Source organism: Paroedura picta, chromosome 2, assembly GCF_049243985.1.
Source record: "Paroedura picta isolate Pp20150507F chromosome 2, Ppicta_v3.0, whole genome shotgun sequence".
Lineage (NCBI taxonomy): Eukaryota > Metazoa > Chordata > Lepidosauria > Squamata > Gekkonidae > Paroedura > Paroedura picta.
Window position 1 is genome coordinate 54648922 of NC_135370.1, and position 21099 is coordinate 54670020.

At 41.2% G+C, this 21099-nt stretch overlaps 1 protein-coding gene across 6 annotated transcripts in view; it reads left to right on the forward strand.

The window, feature by feature from the left end:
• The window catches only part of LRP1B (LDL receptor related protein 1B), a 1129178-nt gene that overhangs the window by 781789 nt on the left and 326290 nt on the right, over positions 1-21099 (forward strand). For all 6 annotated transcript variants that reach the window (XR_013228123.1, XM_077320173.1, XM_077320175.1 and 3 more), the window contains exons 11-12: positions 690-926; positions 14935-15115. Coding sequence is in view for 5 of the 6 variants with exons in the window: in XM_077320173.1 (XP_077176288.1) it covers positions 690-926; positions 14935-15115 (418 nt within the window). In the remaining variant the exon portion in view is untranslated. The remainder of the gene's footprint in view (positions 1-689; positions 927-14934; positions 15116-21099) is intronic.

Consider the following 21099-nt stretch of genomic DNA (forward strand, 5'->3'; position numbering starts at 1 on the left):
TATATGTTTGTCCAACAAGTTTTATACAGTATATATCCCAGCTGAAAATATAGGCCCAAGAGCCAGTTTGGTGTTGTGGTTAAGAGTGGCAGCTTCTAATCTAGCAAACCGGGTTTGATTCTCCACTCCTCCACATATAGCCAGCTGGGTGACCTTTGGCTAGTCACGGTACTGATAGCGCTGGACTCACAGAGCAGATTCTGTGACTCTTCTTCTGCTGCTTTATTGGTATTTTCCAGTTATTCCTTCAGCTGGATGAAGATCAGGGTTGGATAGTTGAATTTAAAGGACATTAAAAGGAAAAGCAGTCCCTTTCCAGAGAACTCATCACTTGTAGAAGGTGTTTAAAGGGACAGCCTTTGGAGTTTACTCACGGCTTGTAAAAAAGCATCTTAAGGGTCTGTGTTCCCTTAGAATTCTTCCTCCTCCTTTGAAATTAATGGATGATGCAGCACGTTCTTTGGGGGCCCAAACATTTGGACTCCCTTGTCCAAACTTTTCAAATTTGAGGTTATTGCAGCATTGCAAATTTTAAAAGCCCCCTCCCCCCCCGAGCTTAATTTCTAGGTATTTAATTTAACACCACCCTCAATTATACCAGTTAATTATAAAGTGACAGTGTTTACAGTTCTTATTGTAAAGGAATTAGGCAGTACTGATGGTTTATCTTTGTAATCTTTATTGTGCAGGACCAAAAAACGAGTTGTTCCTGTTTTATGGAAAGGGACGCCCTGGAATTATCCGGGGAATGGATTTGAATAGCAAAGTAGCTGATGAATACATGATCCCCATAGAAAATCTTGTTAATCCTCGAGCTCTGGACTTTCATGCCGGGACCAACTACATATACTTTGCTGACACTACCAGCTTTCTGATTGGGCGTCAGAAAATTGATGGCACGGAGCGTGAAACAATCTTAAAGGACGGTAAGTGGGAATCAGAAAGATTTTACTGATGGGGAGAAAATTATCTGTTCAAAATGGGAAAATTTTGCCCAAGTGCTCTAGGAGTTTACAGTGTTGTTTCTCTAATTTAAAATTGCTTTATTTCATAATACATAGCTGTGTATTTTTCTGTTGTCAAATTTTGAAACTACACCGTAAAAATGTTGTTCTGAAGTGTGCTTGGTAGAGTTAAAATGACATGGTTGCAAAGTATACGTTGTCGTTAATATAAGGATCTTTCTTTAGAGCATGGTTGCATTGTGCATGTCCAGTTATCCCCCCCAAAGACCTTTTCTCTGCCAATCAAAGACAACAAGTGGTATCAAACTCACAAAGGAGCATATTTTCAAGATATCTCTAGTCTAAATTATATGCACCAAAGACATTTTGCAGACAATCATCTCACTGCCTTCACTCACCAGCAAAATATATCTAGAAATATATTTCAAAGGAAATATTTTGACTGTGCTACCCAAACCAGATAAAATCTTTTCTGGTTGATACTATTTTGCAATACTTTATCTCTTTTTTGCTGATATGACTGTTGCTGTTATTGTTACAATTTTGTAATTCGATGCTTTTATTTCATACAAATTTCATTACATGTGCTACAGAGTAATGGGATTTTCATCAGTGGCTATGGGAGATATTTTAATAATAGGAAAGAGACTATATATATATATATATATATTAAATAAGTAATGTAAAATAGCAGTTGTATGTATGCATATATGTTTGTATGTAGACTATCACCATGGGTTTGTTAAGACAAAATTGGAGATCTTGCAGGATCCTCCCCACCACTGCTGCCACCGAAACAAGGTATCCTGATACATGCCTGGAATTCTGTGAAATTCTAATAACCTCCTTTTGGAATAGTTGCTTAGTTATGCTAAAACTGCAGCCAATTTCCATTGCTAGGATAGTAGACTAATAGAATCATAGAGTTGGAAGGGATCTCCTGGGTCATCTAATCCAATCCCCTGCACTATGCAGGACACTCACAACCCTATCACTCATCCACTGTAACCTGCCACCCCATTGAACCTGCACAGAATCATCATCAGAGAGCCTCTGTTTAAAAATTTCCAAAGATGGAGAACCTACCACCTCCCGAGCATGCCTGTTCCACTGAGAAACCACTCTGTCAGGAACTTCTTCCTGATGTTTAGACGGAATTTATTTTGAATTAATTTCATCCTATTGAATCTGGTCTGTCCCTCCGGGGCAAGAGAGAACAACTCTGCTCCATCCTCTACATTGTACCTTTTTAAATACTTGAAGATGGTTATCAGATCCCCTCTCAGTTGTCTCCTCTTCAGGATAAACAGACCAAGCTCCCCCAACCTTTCCCCATACGTCTTGGTCTCCAAACCCCTCACCATCTTTGTTGCCTTCCTCTGGACACGCTCCAGTTTGTCTCTGTCCCTATTCAACTGTGACACACAAAACTGAACACAGTACTCCAAGTGAGGCTGAACCAGAGCAGAGTAAAGCACCTGTGATCTGGACACGATACTCCGTTTGATACAGTCCAAAATCCCATTTGCCTATTTAGCCTCCAAGTCACACTGCTGCCTCATGTTCAATGTATGGTCTACTAAGACTCCTAGATCCTTTTCGCACATACTACTGCCAAGACAAGTCTCCCCCATCCTATATCGGTGTCTATGATTTTTCCTACATAAATGTAGAACTTCACATTTGTCCCTATTGAATTTCATCTTATTCACATTAGCCGACTTCTCAAGCCTGTAATATAATATTAATATATTTAAAAACAAGCGGCAAAGCCCGTTGCATTCAGGAATACACTAGGCGCTAGACTGGGGGTGGGTTGTGTAGAAGAACTGTGTGGATGGCTTCTCCCTCCCCCCAGGAACTGGAAAGGCTACAGGCTGGAGGTCCCCAGGCAGGGAACTCACCGGAAGGGGCAGCTCTCACGCAGCAGGAATCTGCAGCCTTCGAGCCTAAGAGGGAAGTTGAAGGAGGAGGGAGTAGTCAGGGTTGGGGAATGGAAGGTGATTGGCTGGCCTCTGGACAGACTTGCAAGCTGGTTGGAGGAGGAGGCACTCAGGCAGGATAGCCACCACGATTGGGTATTAAACACTGAGTGGCACTTGATCCATGAGTCCAGCTCCTTCTCCTAGGCCTTACCAGAAATATTAAGTGGAACAGATAGTAAAGAAAATATTATATTAGTTATTTACTTTGAGTATATTTCTTAAAAGTAATATACTTTTTAAAAAATTACAGGGAAATAACTGACATAAGAATTGTACACTAAGTATATTCGTATTTTGATCCAAATCATGATAGACTTCTTGTGTACTTTTATACTCCTTTGCTTATGTTTGTCCAACAAGTTTTAAGGCAGAACTAATTACTTCTTAGATTCTTAAGAATCTTAGTTTACCATCACCTTTTCATTTAGTTAATCCCAGCAGATTTGAATAGCCTGAATGCCAGATAGTGGTAGCAGACTTTCAGTGAATCAGCACCATATCTGAACCTTTCATCTATGTTTTGTGGCCAACAGTACAAAACTTTATAAACTTTTTTTTTCCACTCTGGGATATAAAGCTCTGTTTCATAGAAGTTGTTTGAATACAATACACTAAAGTCATTGGTGAGAATGTTTGGGTCCTAAGGAAGAAAAATGACAGCTTAGTAAACAGTGAGGGTACAGAAAAGTGGGGGATAAAAACAAACTCTTCTTCATATGCAAGTCATGATTTTGGATCCAGAGATTTATTTATTTATTTATGTTTTCAAAGCAAGGGAGACAAAGAGAGAAAGCGGGGGAGAAAGATGGTACAGAAGCAAGATAGGGGGCAGGAAGCATTCATAATCGGCCTATATTGAAGAGCATGTATGGTTTCATGTGGGTGGTTGAAAAAAGTCCAAACAGCAATAACAATAAACGAAGAAAATATCATTCCAATAGAGTAAACCATCTAACAGACTAATGGTTGATCAGTTCAGGCATATGGGTTCAAGGGAGGGAGGTTTGGGGACCCAGTACATGCTGTGTAGCTTCGATCAATCTCAACCAAATGCTTGGCAGACAAGCTCACTTTTGTAGGCCCTGCAGAACTATTTTAGTTTATGTGTTCCATGGTTTTCTCCCACTGGATTGGAGGACATTTGCAAGTATGGGTTTTCCCCTCAGCATCTCAGGGAGGCAAGGGTTACTTTAAACACAGCATCCCATTCCCCAGTCTTTCACCTTCCTCAAGATACAGAGACAGCATAGACAGAGATCTCTGCTACTTTCATTTCTCTAAATCCTTTTATCTGTCCTACTCTAGCCTCCTTTCCTTCCTCCCACCTCCAGCTTCATTGTTTGTTATTAAGATTAGCATAAGGTGACCAGAATTAAGGGTCCGTAATGTGGGATGTGCCTCCCTCCCTTTCTCCCTTCCTCTGACTGGGCTCACCTCGCCTCCCGCACACCTCTCCCGCGAGCCCGTCTTATATGCCTGCGTCGTGTTGGCGCAGTTTAGGCAGGGGCCAAGGGCGGGCCTATGCTTGGCATGCCTGCGCAGGCCAGCCACAGGACCAGCCAGGGCAGAGCGCCAATGCCGGCCATCCTGGTGGCCCGGGGGCAGGAAGGGAGGGAGGCAGGGAGGGGGCTCCAGCTGGCGGGACTTTTAAGGATCCGGGTGGGACCCTGGACAAAGACCTAGGCAGCTTAGATTAGCAGCTAATGACTGCCTGGAAGGGATATTAGTGAGAAACGTAGGATAAGGAATGCTAGTGGCTTTTTGTGTGCAGAGCTGCAGCAGCCTTTTTGACAGCCTTTATTCATCGCATCTAAGCTTTCAACCTTGATAGAGTCCTTCAGAGACAATGAAGACTTCCTCTCAATAGACAAGCTCCAAGCTCTCTTTGGGGCCTTGGAAAAAGAGGCAACAGGCCAGTTAAGCGCCACCCCACCCAGGTCTGCTCTGACCGAGGTGAAGAAAGCCTGGGGAAAAAAGTCTGCATAAGAAGGTGATGAGCTCTCCCTCACTGGCAGTTTTCAAGCAGTGGCTGGACAGATACGCATCCTGGATGCTTTAGGCTGATCTTCCATTGAGCAGGGGGTTGTAACTAGATGTCCTGTATGCCCCCTTTGAACTCTATGATCTCAATACTGTGCCTACTCTCCCCAGATCTTCAGTGGCCGGTTGCAGAATAGGATCAGTGATTTGGTTGATCCAAGTTATACTAAATCAGGAAAACTCAAATCTAAAGAGTACTGACTTTTTCTCTGGCACACATCCCCGTTTAGCACACATAAACTATATGAATGCAGCAACCATTTCTGCTTCTGAACTGCAAAACTACGTTTTAACAGAACTGTCATGTTTGCAACTGAAACTGTCTAGACTCTAAGTCACAACAAGTCTTCTGATTAATTTTTCTTTTCTTTTTTGCTCAATTGCTCTACTCCCCCCCCCCCCCCCGCTATATCTTTTTATTCTGATATATCTTGTCAGCATCTCTTTTCAAGACTGGATTATTAAAGAACCAAGTGCAAAAATTAGAACAATGGTATTTTAACAATATAATACATTTTAGAAAACGGAATGGCATTGATACAGCAATGGGAGGCTTTGCAAATGAATGTAGGTTTAGTGTAGGTTTGCAAACTCTCAGTGATGATTAAGGCCCAAGCCTTAATCTCTCAAAGAATTTTTTCTGCAAATTCTGGGAGCCTTCTAGATTTGCAGAAAAATCTGACTTAATAAAAGCAGGGCATTCAAATTCTCCACAAAATAAAAAAAAGTATTTTCTGTGCAAGCACAGCGAATGTAAATACTTCTGGTGGCACAACAGGTTGGGAACTGTGCTGGCCCTAGCTTGGAGCTGCTTTGAGCTGAGTGGCTGTGGGGCAGCCAGGGAGTTGTGGTGTGCCCAGCAGGGGCGGCACAGCAACCTGGGGGCCACTTTGAGCTCCATGACCCAGCAGACCAGAAGTCTTTCTGCATCCAGTGTTGTCAGTATGGCTGTTCAGGACCACGCTGGGCCTTGTACAAGAGGCATGGCAGCCAATGAACCATTGTGCAAGAGGTTGCCAGCCTGGAGTTGCACCATATTTGGCACTGGAAGAGTATATAGGATCTCCCACAACACACAGCAGTGACTAATGCCCAGCAACTGGGCCCCAGCAGTAGCAGAGAAGGATGCTGGGTTTAGGAGCCATGCCAGGATTTTCCGCCAGTAATTCTCCTACCTGAGTCATGAATGGAATCACCAGCAATATACACAGCAAACTGGAAAATAGGCATCTGTGTCATTGACAACAATGATCATATGACTTTATTCTATACATTTGCATGCTAATGAAATCAGCCCATAATCTGAGACATTCTCAAACCTCTGGATTATGGAGTCTCACTAAGGTTGACCGGCTGAGTCTGACAACTGGCAGGATGGTTGGGGGTGGGGACAAGCGGGGCCATAACATCAGTAGCATTCCTACAACTCTGTACTTCCAGAAAGAGCAGCAGTGTACCTATGCTGCTTTGAGTGATTGTAAGCAAAGAGGACTATTAGTGAGACTGGGCAGTCCTTTATTAGACACAATTACAGGCAATCTTTGATTTTTTTTCAGATTCGGATACTTTTATTGGCATAAGATTTGATATACATAAAAAAATATTAAAACAGAAACAAATTCCAGGTGTATACATATGAACAACAGTAATAAGGCCTTATGTCGTACGATCTACAGCAGAGATAGATTAGTTCTTGAGATAATTGACAGGATTTTTGCAAGGTCCACTATCTGAGACGGCTCCTTTACACTCAGCGACATCTTCACTAGATGTTTCTCATCTATGCACAGATACTTCAGTTTTCCCATAAAACCCCCCAGATGATGATGGAACATCTGAAATTTGGGGCAGTTGAACAATAGTTGGCTAAGGGAATCTGGTACATTGCACCTGTGCAGACAGCTTCTCTCATTTTGAGGGATTTGAAGGAAGCGTCCTCTTGATAGGTTTCAAGGAAAGATGTTTTGACGCACAAGGAGAAAGGCCCTTTTAAGGGAATAGCCATCTAACACTTGAAGATATAGGGGCATTGATTTATATGACCAGGAGATGTCCCAGTGGCCTGGTGAACAGATCGTGTGAGTTGATGTGCCTATTATCTGAATATCCTGGTCTTCTAGTCTTTTAGTGATCAGCTTCAAGACTGTGCTCTCATCATAATTAACTAGAGTAGATAAATCTAGTCCTTAGCAACAAAGTTTATGGAAAATTACTTCTCTAAAGCCCTTAATAAAATAGGGATCTCCTAAAATGTTAGAAAGTAGAGATAGTGGAAAAGAACAGAAGTGGACTTTTAGCCAGTATTTGAATGTACAAAGCCAGGCTCTGGTTTCTAGGGTCTGTTGACCAAGCTCCGCTAATTGTGTATGGTTTGCGACACATTTTGGTACATCCAACAATTGCCTAAAAAAGGTAGATTGACATTTTTCAACTTTGTATATCCAACTTTCAAGTAAAAGATAATACAAATGTGGGCTTTGGCCACACCACAGCAGGGAAAGGGGCTACAAAGAATGCAATCCTCCCACAGTTGCTATTTGCTCCATGAAAACATGTTGTTAATAGAATGGGGATGTGGCACAGCAGTTGCTTTGAATGTGCAAGATCTCAAATTCAATGCTCAGCATCTCAGTTAAAAGGATCTGGCAATAATTATGTGAATGCCCTTTATGTGGGACCCTGAAGACCCTGCTGTCCATCATTTAATCAATATTGACACTTTTATTACATTTTAAATCTGCTTTGAATCTTTTACAAGTTGCTTATAAAGAAACATTAACAATTAAAACTTATTTTATTAAATCTTCCCTTAATATCATTGTACACTCCTCTTGGGAGAAATCCAATATAACCTGATAGGTTAACTACTTGTCTTTCATTTCCATTTCTCATCTATAATAGATTTCTTTTGTTGAGATTCACAGTGGTATGTTTGAACATAATAATGGCTCTTGGTGGTATATCCAGGTTGTGATCTTCCTTAACATAGGGTGCCTCATGTTCAATGTATGGTGGGACCTGTAGCTATGGGCAACCATCCCCAGCCTCAACCAAACACCTGGCAGATATGCTCCATCTTACAGACCCTCCAGAACCTTGATAGTTCCATCAGGGCTCTTCTGGAAGCTCATTCCACCAGGTTGGGGGCAGGGCCAAAAAGGCCCCAGCCCTGGTCGAGGCCAGGCCGATGTCCCGGGGGCCCAGGACAACCAGTAGATTCATACCCGCAGAGCGAAGCACACTGTGGGGAGCATAGGCAGACAAGCAGTCCATCAGATAGGCAGGACCCAAGCAGAGTATGGCCTTAAAGGTCAAACCAAAAATTTGAAATTGATCCAGAAATAGACTGGTAACCAATGCACTTGTCTCAGGACAGGCTGAATATGGGTACTCCAAGTTGTCCTAGTGAGGACCCTCTCAGCCACATTCTGTACCAGCTGCAATTTCTAGGTCAAGGACAAAGGTAGGCCCATGTAGAGCGAGTTACAGAAGTCTAACCTGGAAGTGACCATTGCATGGATCACTGTGGCCAAGTGTTCCAAGAACAGGTAGGAGACTAGTAGCCGCACCTGGCACCAATGGTCCAGGCTACTTACATGATCTGAGCCTCCATTGTAAGGCGCTAGAGGATGCATATAGATGTTAAAAAGTGTGGGAGAGAGAATTGCCCCCCTGAGGAACCCATATGGGAGTGCCACTAGGGCTGATAACTCTTCTCCCACAGCTACCCTCTGCAACCGATTCTGAAGAAAGGAGATCAGTAATTTTAGTGCTGTCCCCCCAATCCTGGTCACAGCTAGGTGATGGGCCAGCAGGTCATGGTCGACCATATCAAATGCGGCCAACAGATCTAAAAAAATGAGAATAGCTGACCCACCTTGATCCAACTACCTCCGGATATCATCCAAGTGGGTAGCCGTGTTTGTCTGAAGCAGCACAACAAAACAAAATCAGAGTCCAGTGGCATATTTAAGAACAACAAAGATTTATTCAAGGTGTGAGCTTTCGAGTGCAAGCATACTTCCTCAGACAGTGCACTGACCATCATGGCAGTAGGAATATATAAGCAAAAAATAATCCCGTTACATTAGTAAACTGTGTCACAGTTAGTGTCATCAGTTAGTGCAACCATTGTAGCCCCTACTCCATGGCCAGGACAGAAGCCAGACGGGTATGGATCTAGGGCGCAAGCTTCCTCCAAGAATACCAGGAGCTGGTCCGCTGCAGCCTGTTCCACTATCTTTCCCAAAAATGAAAGATGCGAGACTGGTTGGTAGTTGGCAGTATTTGGTCTCATGGTATTTTTAGTCACCATTTTTTTCTTTATGTATTTTGAAACCCGTTACTAAACCAAGTCCTTTCAATTTTCTCCTTAAATTTCTATTCATTTCAAAGTTTCTTCCAACATCAAAACCAAATCATACACGAAGGGTCTCAATTTATAAGTATCTTATCTAATTTTATTACCTTCAATTCTCTTGTCTTTCAATATTTCTAAGGCCAGAAAATGGTGTCAAAGGACAACATTTTATAGTCCCTTTTTAAATGTCTCACAGTTTACAATTTTTTAAATTTTCTTTAAAGAGTAAATTTATTTCACCCATGTTAGGAAGTTCATATTTTCCAAAATCTTAAATATGAAAGACCAATTAAGGGTGTCAGATGCCTTTTCTACATCCAAAATGGTCACTACTGCTTGTTTCTTGATTTGTTTTTCCAAGTATTCCAATAAATCAAGAAGTGTTCTGACATTATCCTTTAACTTTTAAATTAAAAAAACCCCAAAACTACTTTAGACTTTATTTTAAAAAATCCTTTAATTTTTTTCAGTCTTTCTGATAAAATATCTATCTATGATTTCTTGTCATATTAGGGCCTTGCCCTTCTTTATAAATCTATATATAAATGTTTTATTGACCTCTTTCAGTGTTTCTAGTATCTTTCCATTCTGTATAATAAGTTCATTATTTTCTGTTAAGGTTGTCAGAGTTGATCTTCAAAACATTTATAATATAATCATGGTAAACCATCCAGTCCTGGTACTTTCCTGCTTCAATTTCCTTTATGGCTTCTATCACCTCTTTTGTTCTGGGTCCATTCAACATTTATCTTTATACTTCCATACAATGTGGAACAATTTTTTTCAAGATATTCTTGAATATCATGCTCTTTATATAAATAAATATATGTGTCCTCTCATAAAAACTTTACTAGCATCCCAAACCATTATCATATCAGCTCCATATCAGCTCCTTCATTTAAATTAATTTCAAAAAAATCTTTAAACTTCTTTGTAGCCTTCCACAACCAGGGATTTTTGTAACAAAATGTATCTTAACCTTCATATAAATGTATTCAATTTTCCCTTAATAATCAATTTTTTCAGGATTATGTTCCAAAAATAATTTTGTAAAATATCAACATTAATATTAGTAGGTAAATTTTTGGGTACCCAAAACTCATCTGTTTTGAGATTGATCTATGCCTTTCTGAAAAATAAGTAAAATCTTGAACTGTCTCCGGATATCTACCAGACCCAAATTGTCAATCAAATCAATTTTTTGTGGCAATTTCCCTTTATAGTTTTTACCCCTCCCCCACCGAAAGTCTGTCCATTTGTGGTAGGATCACACCATTCCATTCTCCCATCAGACACCAATTTTCATAACTCAGTTGAAGTATTCATTACTTGTTTGTAAAACTTGCTTTTGTCATCATTAGATGCATAAATACCTAAAACAAGTTTCTTAACCTGGATAAATCACTCTCAGCCCCCACATATCTACTATCGTGCTCAGCAAAAAAGAAAAAAAGTTTGTTTAAAATAAGATTTAATATATGCAAAATACCAGGTTATATTACATGTAAGAGATTTGTAATCCATATTTAGATATCCTCTACATCCTTGTCCAGCTGATCCTTCTGTTGTAGTTAAGGTCATTAAAGATCTTCTGCAGAATTTTTTTTTCTTCTATGATTTTATCTTTCTAAGTAATCTCTCAATACCAAATTCAATTTGGTCTCTGAAGGTAAAAATCCTTCCAACATGGTTCATTGTACTTTCTTTTCCTCAATATTCTTGTTGGGATATTGTTCAAAACAATACCTTCTCTATCATCAATATTAAATTTTATCTTGGATTGAAGTCTAGAATCTACTCTCCCAATATTTGCATCTAAATTGCCATATCCCAAGTCTAATTACTTATTCAGTTGAGCAAATAGTTTCTGAAAAAGTTCCATATTAGGTTTTTAAGGGTTCCCCCCCAATGTGCTTATCTATAGAAACAGCATAATATATTGTATTCATATCTTCTATACATCTCTGTTGTACAATCCACCACTATAAAATATTATCCAATACTATTTAGTTTGGTTTTGATTTACTGACTGCAATACCAAGGCCAGCCACTGGGTGACAGACTAGTATCACAACCACCATTTTTTTTCTCATGCTGACAACTTCCCATTCACCCCCACTTATAAAGACATAAGGAATATCTCGTCCATATGAGAGCCAGCTTGTTGTGGTGGTTAGGAGTGCGGACTTCTAATCTGGTGAGCCGGGTTTGAATCTGTGCTCCCCCACATGCAACCAGATGGGTGACTTTGGGCTTGCCAAGCACTGAGAAAAACTGCTCTGACCAAGCAGGACTATCATGGCTCTCTCAGCCTCACCTACCTCACAGGGTGCCTGTTGTGGGGAGAGGAAAGGGAAGGAGATTGTAAGCCATTTTGAGACTCCTTCGGGTAGAGAAAAGCAGCCAACTCTTTAGCATCTTTCAAAAAGTAGATGATGATTTTTAAAGCTATTTTGCACAGGTCACTCCTTTAAAAAAATAAAGCAAGCATTTCCCGCCTTTAAATCAGTTTTCCATGGTAGTTTGTTATGCTTCTTATCATGGTGGTCTGGGGGTGGGGGGCACACCATATTACTTTGTGTCTGTTCTTTGAAGATAACACAAAGGGTCCAGCTGCAGCTATATTTATTATGAGGATGAGATGATTATAGATTTCTGGTTTCCACAGAATTTTCTTAGTAGATCTTTGCCCTCTGAAAAAGAAATGCTTTGAAGATACCATCTTAGTGAAGGACAAATGGGAAAAGGTAGTTTCATGTTTCCTCTCATCTTTTTTCGGGGGAGGGAGCATCAGCTGGGACCCCTTTTAGCCTCGCCAGCTAAAGTTTTTTCTGTTGTGACATATAGCCATAGCCTCTGAGAGGCAGAGTGCGGGCATCACTACTATTCTTAAAATTTGTGTTTGTTAAGTACTGTTAAGTTCCTTTCAGTGGTAGATCCTAAGTAAGATGAGAACATTAGCAACAGCTTCTTTCAAATTTGGCTTTGCCATAATTTATCTTATCTCCTGCAAGGCTTACCCATGGAACATAGCAGGAACATTCTTAGGGCATCTTCCATTCGTAATCTAGTTGCTGACCCACTATGAGCATTGGGTATGATTTAAAATTCTTAGTCATGCCCAGAAGTCCTGGCTGATATTCCACAGCAGTTACGACTATGTGAATATTTTGTCTTAATTGTTTTAAGATGATCTATATGAGTATGCCCGTGGTTAACAGTTTTGCCATGTCAGTTAAGCACATATCACATTCCTGTTTTACATTAAATCAGCTAATTGTTAAAATCAACTATGTAGGATCCCTCACTAATCAGCCACGTGACGGTGGGGATGGAGGATACGGGGACCGAGTTTGAATTGTTTTAAAAAAGCAGGTGACATTTAATTCAAGTCTTATGCTACATATGAAAGAAATATACATTGAAGGCCTTTCTAAAACAAAATCATGATATTGATATTTCTCTCTAGCTACTTTTCAGAGTTCATTTTTGAAAACTATGTCACCCCAAAATTAGCATACTATATCAGAAGGTGGGTTCATTTTCTAATGAACTTACTTCTGTGTCTGCTATGTTTGATTATTTGGAAAATGTCAAGTCTAATGCCAACAAGAAAGAAACTGGAAGTACTGGGATTTAAGCCATAAACCATGTTTCAGTGGAAAAGGCTTGGTCTTGTTGGAAATTCTAAAAACCTTTTGTTCTAATGATCTGAAAGGAAAGTCTGCATGTTGCCTTGTATATTTTAATTCTTTGAACAGTTATTTTTAGATATGTTTATATATTTCTTCAACAACAGATGCTTTCCCTGTAGCTCTCTGGGCTACCAGCATTATCCATAAGATTATCTCAATGCAGAAGTTTTTGTTATGGCATTGTGTCTGTGTGCATGCAAAAGAATATGTTCACACAAGGGTGCTCATTAAAATCCTTTTATTATGCCTATGCAGTAACAAGCCTGTTTTCTCAACAACATCTGTTCATAACAGCTAATTACTAAACCTCAGTTGCTGTTACTTTGGCCTTTTGATTTTTACTTAAAGGGAAGTATTTTTTTTTTATTTGTGAATGAGTTTTTTGGGGGGAGGGGGATTTAACTTTTTCCTTCTACTGGATGCCTCCATTACATATATAGATAATTTATACCCATTCTTCCACTGATAAATTCCATGTGTAATTTCTTTTATTTTGTGGTTTTGTATTTGGGTGGTTTGATATCAGTGAAAGGTATGGACAAGTTCTTTGGAGATAGGGGATACACTTACTGAAAACAGGGAAGAACATCAGAGATTAATGTGGTGTGCCCTTGTGACCCAGAAGTGATGCAGCCATATTGGGGACAATGCTCTGGCTTCTGGGGAAAGCTCTATGGTAATAAATTGCTTCTACCATAGAATTTTGCCCCTAAATCATAACATTCCCCACCTCCCCATTGCCCACTATGTGCCAACATTACTCTTGGGTCATATAGACATGTAGCACTAATTTCCAGCATTCTTCTATTTTAAGGGGAGTAATAGCCTCACTGGCGAGCTGGCCAATGGGAGAGTGATAAGAGATAAAATAGGGATACCCCCTGCCCCCACAGAGGTCTGGCATCCATAGAAGGATGTACTAATACTATTACTGTCGTATGTCTGTCTGTCTATAATGCACATATACAGAATCAACACTACTGATTTTGAGACGCTCTGGAATTATAGCTGACTTCCAGATGACAATCCCATTCCCTGGATAAAATGGTTGCTTTGGAGGCATTATGTCTTGCAGAGGTCCCTCCACTCACCTAACCTTTCCCTCCCAAAACTTTATCCGCTAAATCTCTGACAATTTTCCAGTCTGGAGTTGGCAACTCTACTAAGGTCTATATGCAGGAGACATCATGTTTCTATCTTCGACTGAATTTATGTGTTTGTAACATTTCTATCCTATACCTTTTCCCAGGGTCTCAAGGCAACATTTTAGTTTCCTAATAACCTTGACTTTATCCAAGGCAGTCTATTCACCTTTATGACTGAATGATGGATTCAAATGCTACCTTTGAATCACTATGACCGTTTATGCCCTGGGAATTTCAGTGCCCCAGCTCCCATGCAGGAGCACAAATTGGGGGTGGATGAGTCACATCGGGCCAAATGCTCCCCTGTGTGGGTGCAGGAAGAGGTGGGCCAACCTGCCACGACTAAAACTCCAGCCTGCAGCCCCGCATGAAACCTCCAGTGCATCTATGCCTTGCTGACATGCCCCTTTGATTCCATTATCCTATATTGTGTATCAAACCATTTGTGGACTTCACAGAATGGGATTTTCCTGATCTCCCCTTTCTAAGAATTTGTACTTGGGTGTCAGCAGCTCTTCAGGAATGGCACAGGGGGCAATGTGGAGATATGCAGTGGAGATATGCAAACATGACTATGTAGTTTTGGAGATGAATATACTGGGGAAAATACACACAATCACAGTAGAAATGTATCTGATCTGATTAACTATGTTTGTTCCATAGGAAATTCACTAATTCAATAAGAATTTTATACAAGAGTTAATGCATGAATTATATATACTAATATGGATTTTTTAAATACAGACCTTGATAACGTGGAAGGCATAGCAGTAGACTGGATTGGAAATAATCTTTTTTGGACAAATGATGGCTACAGGAAAACAATTAATGTTGCCAGGTTAGAGAAAGCGTCTCAAAGTCGGAAAACTCTGTTAGAAGGAGACATGTCTCACCCTCGAGGAATTGTCGTGGATCCAGTTAATGGGTAAGAACATTTCTGTTGTTTTATTAAAATGTTTCTTGTTTTGAATGTCTGTATAGATCAAAACACTACATCTCATTCTTGCACTGTTTAGTCACAGTCGATGCAGGTTCCATTTCAAATGGTTTAAGAGAGCTTAATTCTGTTTCCATCTGTAATTGATGGAAGTGCAGATAGAAGTATTTATTCCCAGTATTATGTGATAGGTGGTTGTACGCTTTATTCCCAAACATTTACAAAAAATTATATTGGTTAAAGATTCAGTGCTCTCTGAGGATACGCACAGCATAATCACAATATGTGACTGTGGTCTCATGAGGAACCATACATATTTCTCTCTAATAGGATAAATTGGAGAAAAGCAATCATATAATGTTATTCAGCTGTTTATCCTTTAATCCCCAATACTAATCAAAACCATATTCATCACAGTTCTTTGAAAATAACCAGGCACTCTTCAACCTTCTCAATTGCCTCATTAATAAGTATTTATTTAGCTATATTGATATTTGCACATGTTCAAGGTGCAAACTTCAGTGATGTGTGGCATCTTGTGTCTTTGTGCTATTCTCTCTGGGAGCTCAGAATATGAATAGAAGCAATTGTTTTACCATCTCAGCTGCACACATAACTGTGTTATCAGCTTTCATGAAAGAAAACCATACTTGTTAGGAAGACAATTCACTGTGGCATAGCTTCTCTAGTTTAGGTGACTGACAGACTAAGTTGAAACAAGCTATGAATCCAAGTACCTTTTGTTCCAAAAGCAAAGAGAGCCTATGTGGTGTAGTGGTTAAGAGCAGCGGCTTAAATCTGGAGAGCTGGGATTGATTCCTTTCTTCTCCACATGCAGTCAGCTGGGTGACCTTAGGTTAGTCACAGTCTTGTTAGATTCTCCGTGTCATCGAAGTGGTAATTATTAGTTGATGTTACAACATCTACTGCAATCCTTTGGCAAATATACGTTTGATTCCATGGATAATCTATATTGCCACCCATGGACCCAACAATGATGGGGGGCTATTTAACAGCCACTGTTTTCAATAACACTGATAACCTGCACCTCCAAGCCCTTAATTTGGTAGGCAGTTTCTCCCTGTAGAGTTCATGTATTCCCATACTCCCTTCTTCATATTAGAGTATAACAAATATATGCCTGACTCCATTGGTCATCTTTATTGTTTTTGATGGGAAGGGTGATAGATAGACAGACAGACAGACTGCAGAGTGTGAACGCTATACTTATTCTGGATGGGAAGCCTAATTTTTTCAACCACACTTTCCTTTTAAATTCTGAATCAAAAATGGCCTTTTTACTTTGAAGGGACCTTGACATACTATGTCTCACAATCAGTTCTAGTGATGTACACATGACAAATATGCCCCTTTAATCATGATGTCTCACAAGATTAGGGTGTGTGATGCTCTGGCCAGGATCCTCTAGTTTCTTAGTCTTCATGGTGTACAACACTATCCTTAAATTTAATTCTGAAGCCAAACACCTGTACATATTGCACATTCCTTGGATGTAACTATCCCCGGGTTTTGGTCTGCAACATAATCAAGGATGGACTGGGAGGGCACACCATTAGAAGGAAGGAATATTCTGCCTGCCTGGTCTGTCCCTCCGGCTGGATTGGGCCCACTCAATGGCAAAATGGTAGTGAGTGGCTTATATGTTGCCACCCTATGCTACCCTTCTGCTACTTGTCTGTCCCAGCTTAGGAGGGCAGGGACTCCATCATCCCAACAGGAAAAGTTCCGGTAATCATAATGGCCTATCTGCTGCTGAGCATAACAAATCTTTCTCTGTTCTAAGCATTTAGATTCAACATAATATATAGCTAATCCCAATAAATTTTCAGTATAAAAGGCTATCAATAATGTAAAATAACTTACTTTCAAAATATACATGACTACCCTGGTAAAATGACCCCACGGAGTTATTCATGTTTGCGCTTGCACATTATATGCAGGAAACCCAGTAAGATTCATATAATAGCAATAGGAGTTGCATCAGTATCAAACTGACCATGGTAATCATGTTTGTGAAATTTTCCTGCCCATGAGTTCCGTGAATTCCGTTCACGTAGACTTGGACCCTCAAAGGTATTATACTATTTTATCTGGAAAAGGATATCACATCTCACTTTTATAATCAAGTATAAGGATAATATTACTGAACTAGAATTCTGATCTACTTACCAGACAGAGAAATATTTGTTGTGTTTGTGCTGCAGTGGCGGACCATGGTGTAGCTGCAGCACCACTAGTCACCTCCCCTAAGTTGATAGTTAGATGGGAAAAAGGTACCCCAACAGTGTTGTCAGATAATGCTGATATGATGTACATGGTGATCCCACTACAGTGTTTTATACAGGCATTGTTGTGAGTCAGAGGCAGTGTGATACAGAGCAGGTAAGACTAACAGGAGCCATGAGCTCAGGAGGTGTTCATTACTGACAGGGGGCAGAGAGGGGTCAGCCTCAGGAGTGATGTTCCTCCTCTACTGCATACTTTCCCTTAAAGTGATCAGCTCCCATTATAAGTCCCAGTGACCTGTTAGTGTGGAGGGGGGAATCACCTGTCAGCTCTGTAGGCATTCCATGGTGGCTTTTCTCACACAGAGCACCCAGGTTATCAGAGAGTGACAGCAGACACTGGATGTGACATTGCCACGCTATTCACTTCTGGCCAGATGGGGTACCCCAAAGAGACTCTGAGAGGTCACCCAACATCCTCTCAATGTACCCCTGTCACTCACCAGTATCCCTCATTACAGCAAGAAGCTCCTTCATGTGCCCAGCAGCTATAGGGCTTCCTGCCATTCACAACAGTTCTCCAGCTGCTCATACTCAATTGCCATCCAAACAGAGGGAAAGATGGGCAGGATGGGATCTATGCCCACAGATTCATCAAAGGGACAGAATTCCCCACTTCTCAGCTGTATCTACTAGCACCAAGTGACCAGGTTCAGAACTTGGTTGAGACTAGGGTGGCCCATCTGCTACAGCCCTTGAATCCTTTGAAGGGAGTGTAAATGGCAATGGAACAAGTCCATGTAGCACTGTGCCTCCAAGGGTCTGGCCAAGGGTACCCTTCCCAGGGTACCCATTCTGGTTTTCACTATAGTTTGCTTGCCTGAATAGGGGAAGGGGCATCGATATCTGCAGAGCTAGGAATTTCCATCACTAGAGATGGTTTGGAAATGAGTTGCCAGTTGTTCAGCTTACAATTAATGCAAACATTGGAGGGAGGGGTGGCAAGAACTGAACATTTGCACAGATGTCCTGTGTCAGAATAAAAACCCTTATACCAGCAAAAACAACAACAAATAAACAAAACAAAAACAAGTGATGCTGGCACAGGGGTCAGTTGACTCCCTATTCTTAATTCAGCCGCCACCCTCAGGATTACTCTGGGAGTATCCAGCATCTGACAATTACTCCCGCCATTTTCAGCAATATACCTTTATTCTATATATATATATATCTTTATCTATCTATCTATCTATCTATCTATCTATATATATATACATACACACACACACACATATATATATAATTAATAATAGAACATAGTGTGTATATATATATACTATCTGTATATGATTATATTTTAACTAGCAAGGATAAATTGTACTGGTGAGTATGCATGCCTCTGATGCTGCGCCTGTTTTGAGATGTGACAGCCGTTAACTGAAAGCAAAGAAGACTATTTTTAAGCAATGGCCTTTTAACAAGTCAAATAAATGTTTGCAAGTGCTATTGATTCATGGTGCTGTTGAGAAGAGTAAAGAGCATATTGATCTGGGTATTTATTCCTGTTCTAGGCATCTGACATGATTTTTTCACTAAGTGCGCCTTCAGATGTGAACTTGAAGCCACTTTCTTTTATTTGCAAGATGGTTAGCACTACACAACGTCACGTATGAATGAATGGATAAATGAATGAGTGAAGGAATGAACAAGTGGCTTATTAAGGCCAAAGAGAAGCACAACAGTAAATACATTAGCATTTAATGTTATCTGAAAAACAGTTAAATAATTTTTAATCTTTAAATAGGACAGGGTCCTATTAAATAAAAGAGTAAGGCCACCTGGGGAGGAGTTAGGGCGGGCCCTGTCCAGGATAAAAACTCAGAGGGCCCAATCAGGAGCCGCAAAGCGGCTCCTGATTGGGCCCTCCGAGTGTCCATCCAGGGCCAAGCAGCCAATGGGGAGGCACGCAAAGTGCCTTCCTATTGGCCCCTCACCAGGACAGACCAAAATTCCATTCATCCAGCCCAGTCTGGCTGCCAGTCTGCTCCTGACCACCAAAGGGAGAGGAGGTCAGTAGGGTTGCCAAGGGGGATGAGAACAGAGGCTGGGCCAGCCCTTTTCGCCCCAAGGCTGTCCTAACTGCCATGTCCAACTGCAAATTGCCTCAGAACCCTGACAGAGCTGGCAGGAGGCTGCAGAGTGCTCCCCCTCCCCCCCTTCAGGCCTGCTGCGAAGGAGCCTCTGACAGGCCCTGACTGAGGGGACGGAGGTATTTCCAAGAGCAACACTAGGGAGCCTAAGGGCCTTCCTTTTGAGGGGGGGGACTTTCCCCTTCTGCCAAACAGTTGCCTGACAGGGAGGCCACAGAAAAGCCCCTTCTCACTTAAAATACTGCTCTGGCCGGGGGTTAGACACAGCCAAGCCATGTGTCTTTCTTCTTTGCAAGTCTCTGCAGATTTGAGGCCACTGCACAACGTTATTCTGCAGAGGAAGCTGGCTCTTTTGTCTCCTGTTTCATCTGCACAACAACCCTGTGCAGTAGGCCTCAAGTATTTCAATTCAACAACAACCTGTGTGGGAAGCCTTAAATGTTTCTTCTCTACCACAACCCTGTCCAAAGTAGCCCTTTCTGCCTGGGGAGCTCATCTTTATACTCTGCAGGTGAGCTGTAATTCCAGGAGCTCTCCAGGCCATACCTGTAGGTTGGCTACCCCTGGGTTGGAAATATTCCTGGAGGTTTGGAGGTGGGACTTCAAAATCGTACAATGCCTCAGTGTCTAGACTTCAAAGGAGCCATTTTTGCCTGCAGTTGGTAGGGAGTGGTGCAGGTGTGTCCCTCCTGGCCTATGGGTTATGGCCAGTCCTTATCAGCAACTGTTTGTATTCTGGGGCGCAGACAGGCAGACCAGCATCAGTCCTGTGAGTCTAGAAAGTGCAGGAAGATCTAAATAAATATTTACAGCCTGAAACTAAATAGAGAACAAGTAAATGTCTGGAGACACATAGTAACTGAAATAGTATCTGGCAAATAACCTTGGCCTGGCAAATAAAAAAAACAGTATTAAAAACCTTATTAAGGTCAAGACTGCTGTGCACAGACAGTCTTCCTCTTAGGGTTGCCAGCTTCCCTGTGAGGCTCGGTACCCCACCTCCCTCATGGGGAGTCTGCTATGGGGAGAGAAGGGGAAGACGATTGGAAAATGCTTTGAGACACCTGAGGCCTGCTGGGTCACTGCAGCCCATTCCCAGTTCTCTCAGATCTCTCACAACCCTACATACCTCACAGGTTGACTATTGTGGAGAGACAAATGGAAAAGGTGTTTGTAAACCACTTTGAGACTCCTTTGGGTAGTAAGCAATAGGGTACAAAAATCCGTTCTTCTAAGGAGCAACCATGAAAGAAGCATGTGGGCACATAACATTTTACCAACAGTGAAAATATGGGATACAGAAGGAACAGGGTGGATACCTGTGTACTGTGACTACCCCATGTGTATTAGGGCAGAGGGGCATTTTCTTGAATGTGGCCTAATTCACACAAGAAGGGAAATGCAGAACTGGGGGGAATTGGTTGCCATGTAATCTTCCCCTAAGAAGAGTCTCCAGTCTGATTTTCCCTTCACATATCTGAGGACATGGCTCTGGAAAGCTCATCTGTAACCACTATGCCACAATTCCCAAAAGTCAGTCCTCTCCCACAATCAACGAACATTCCACACCACAGGT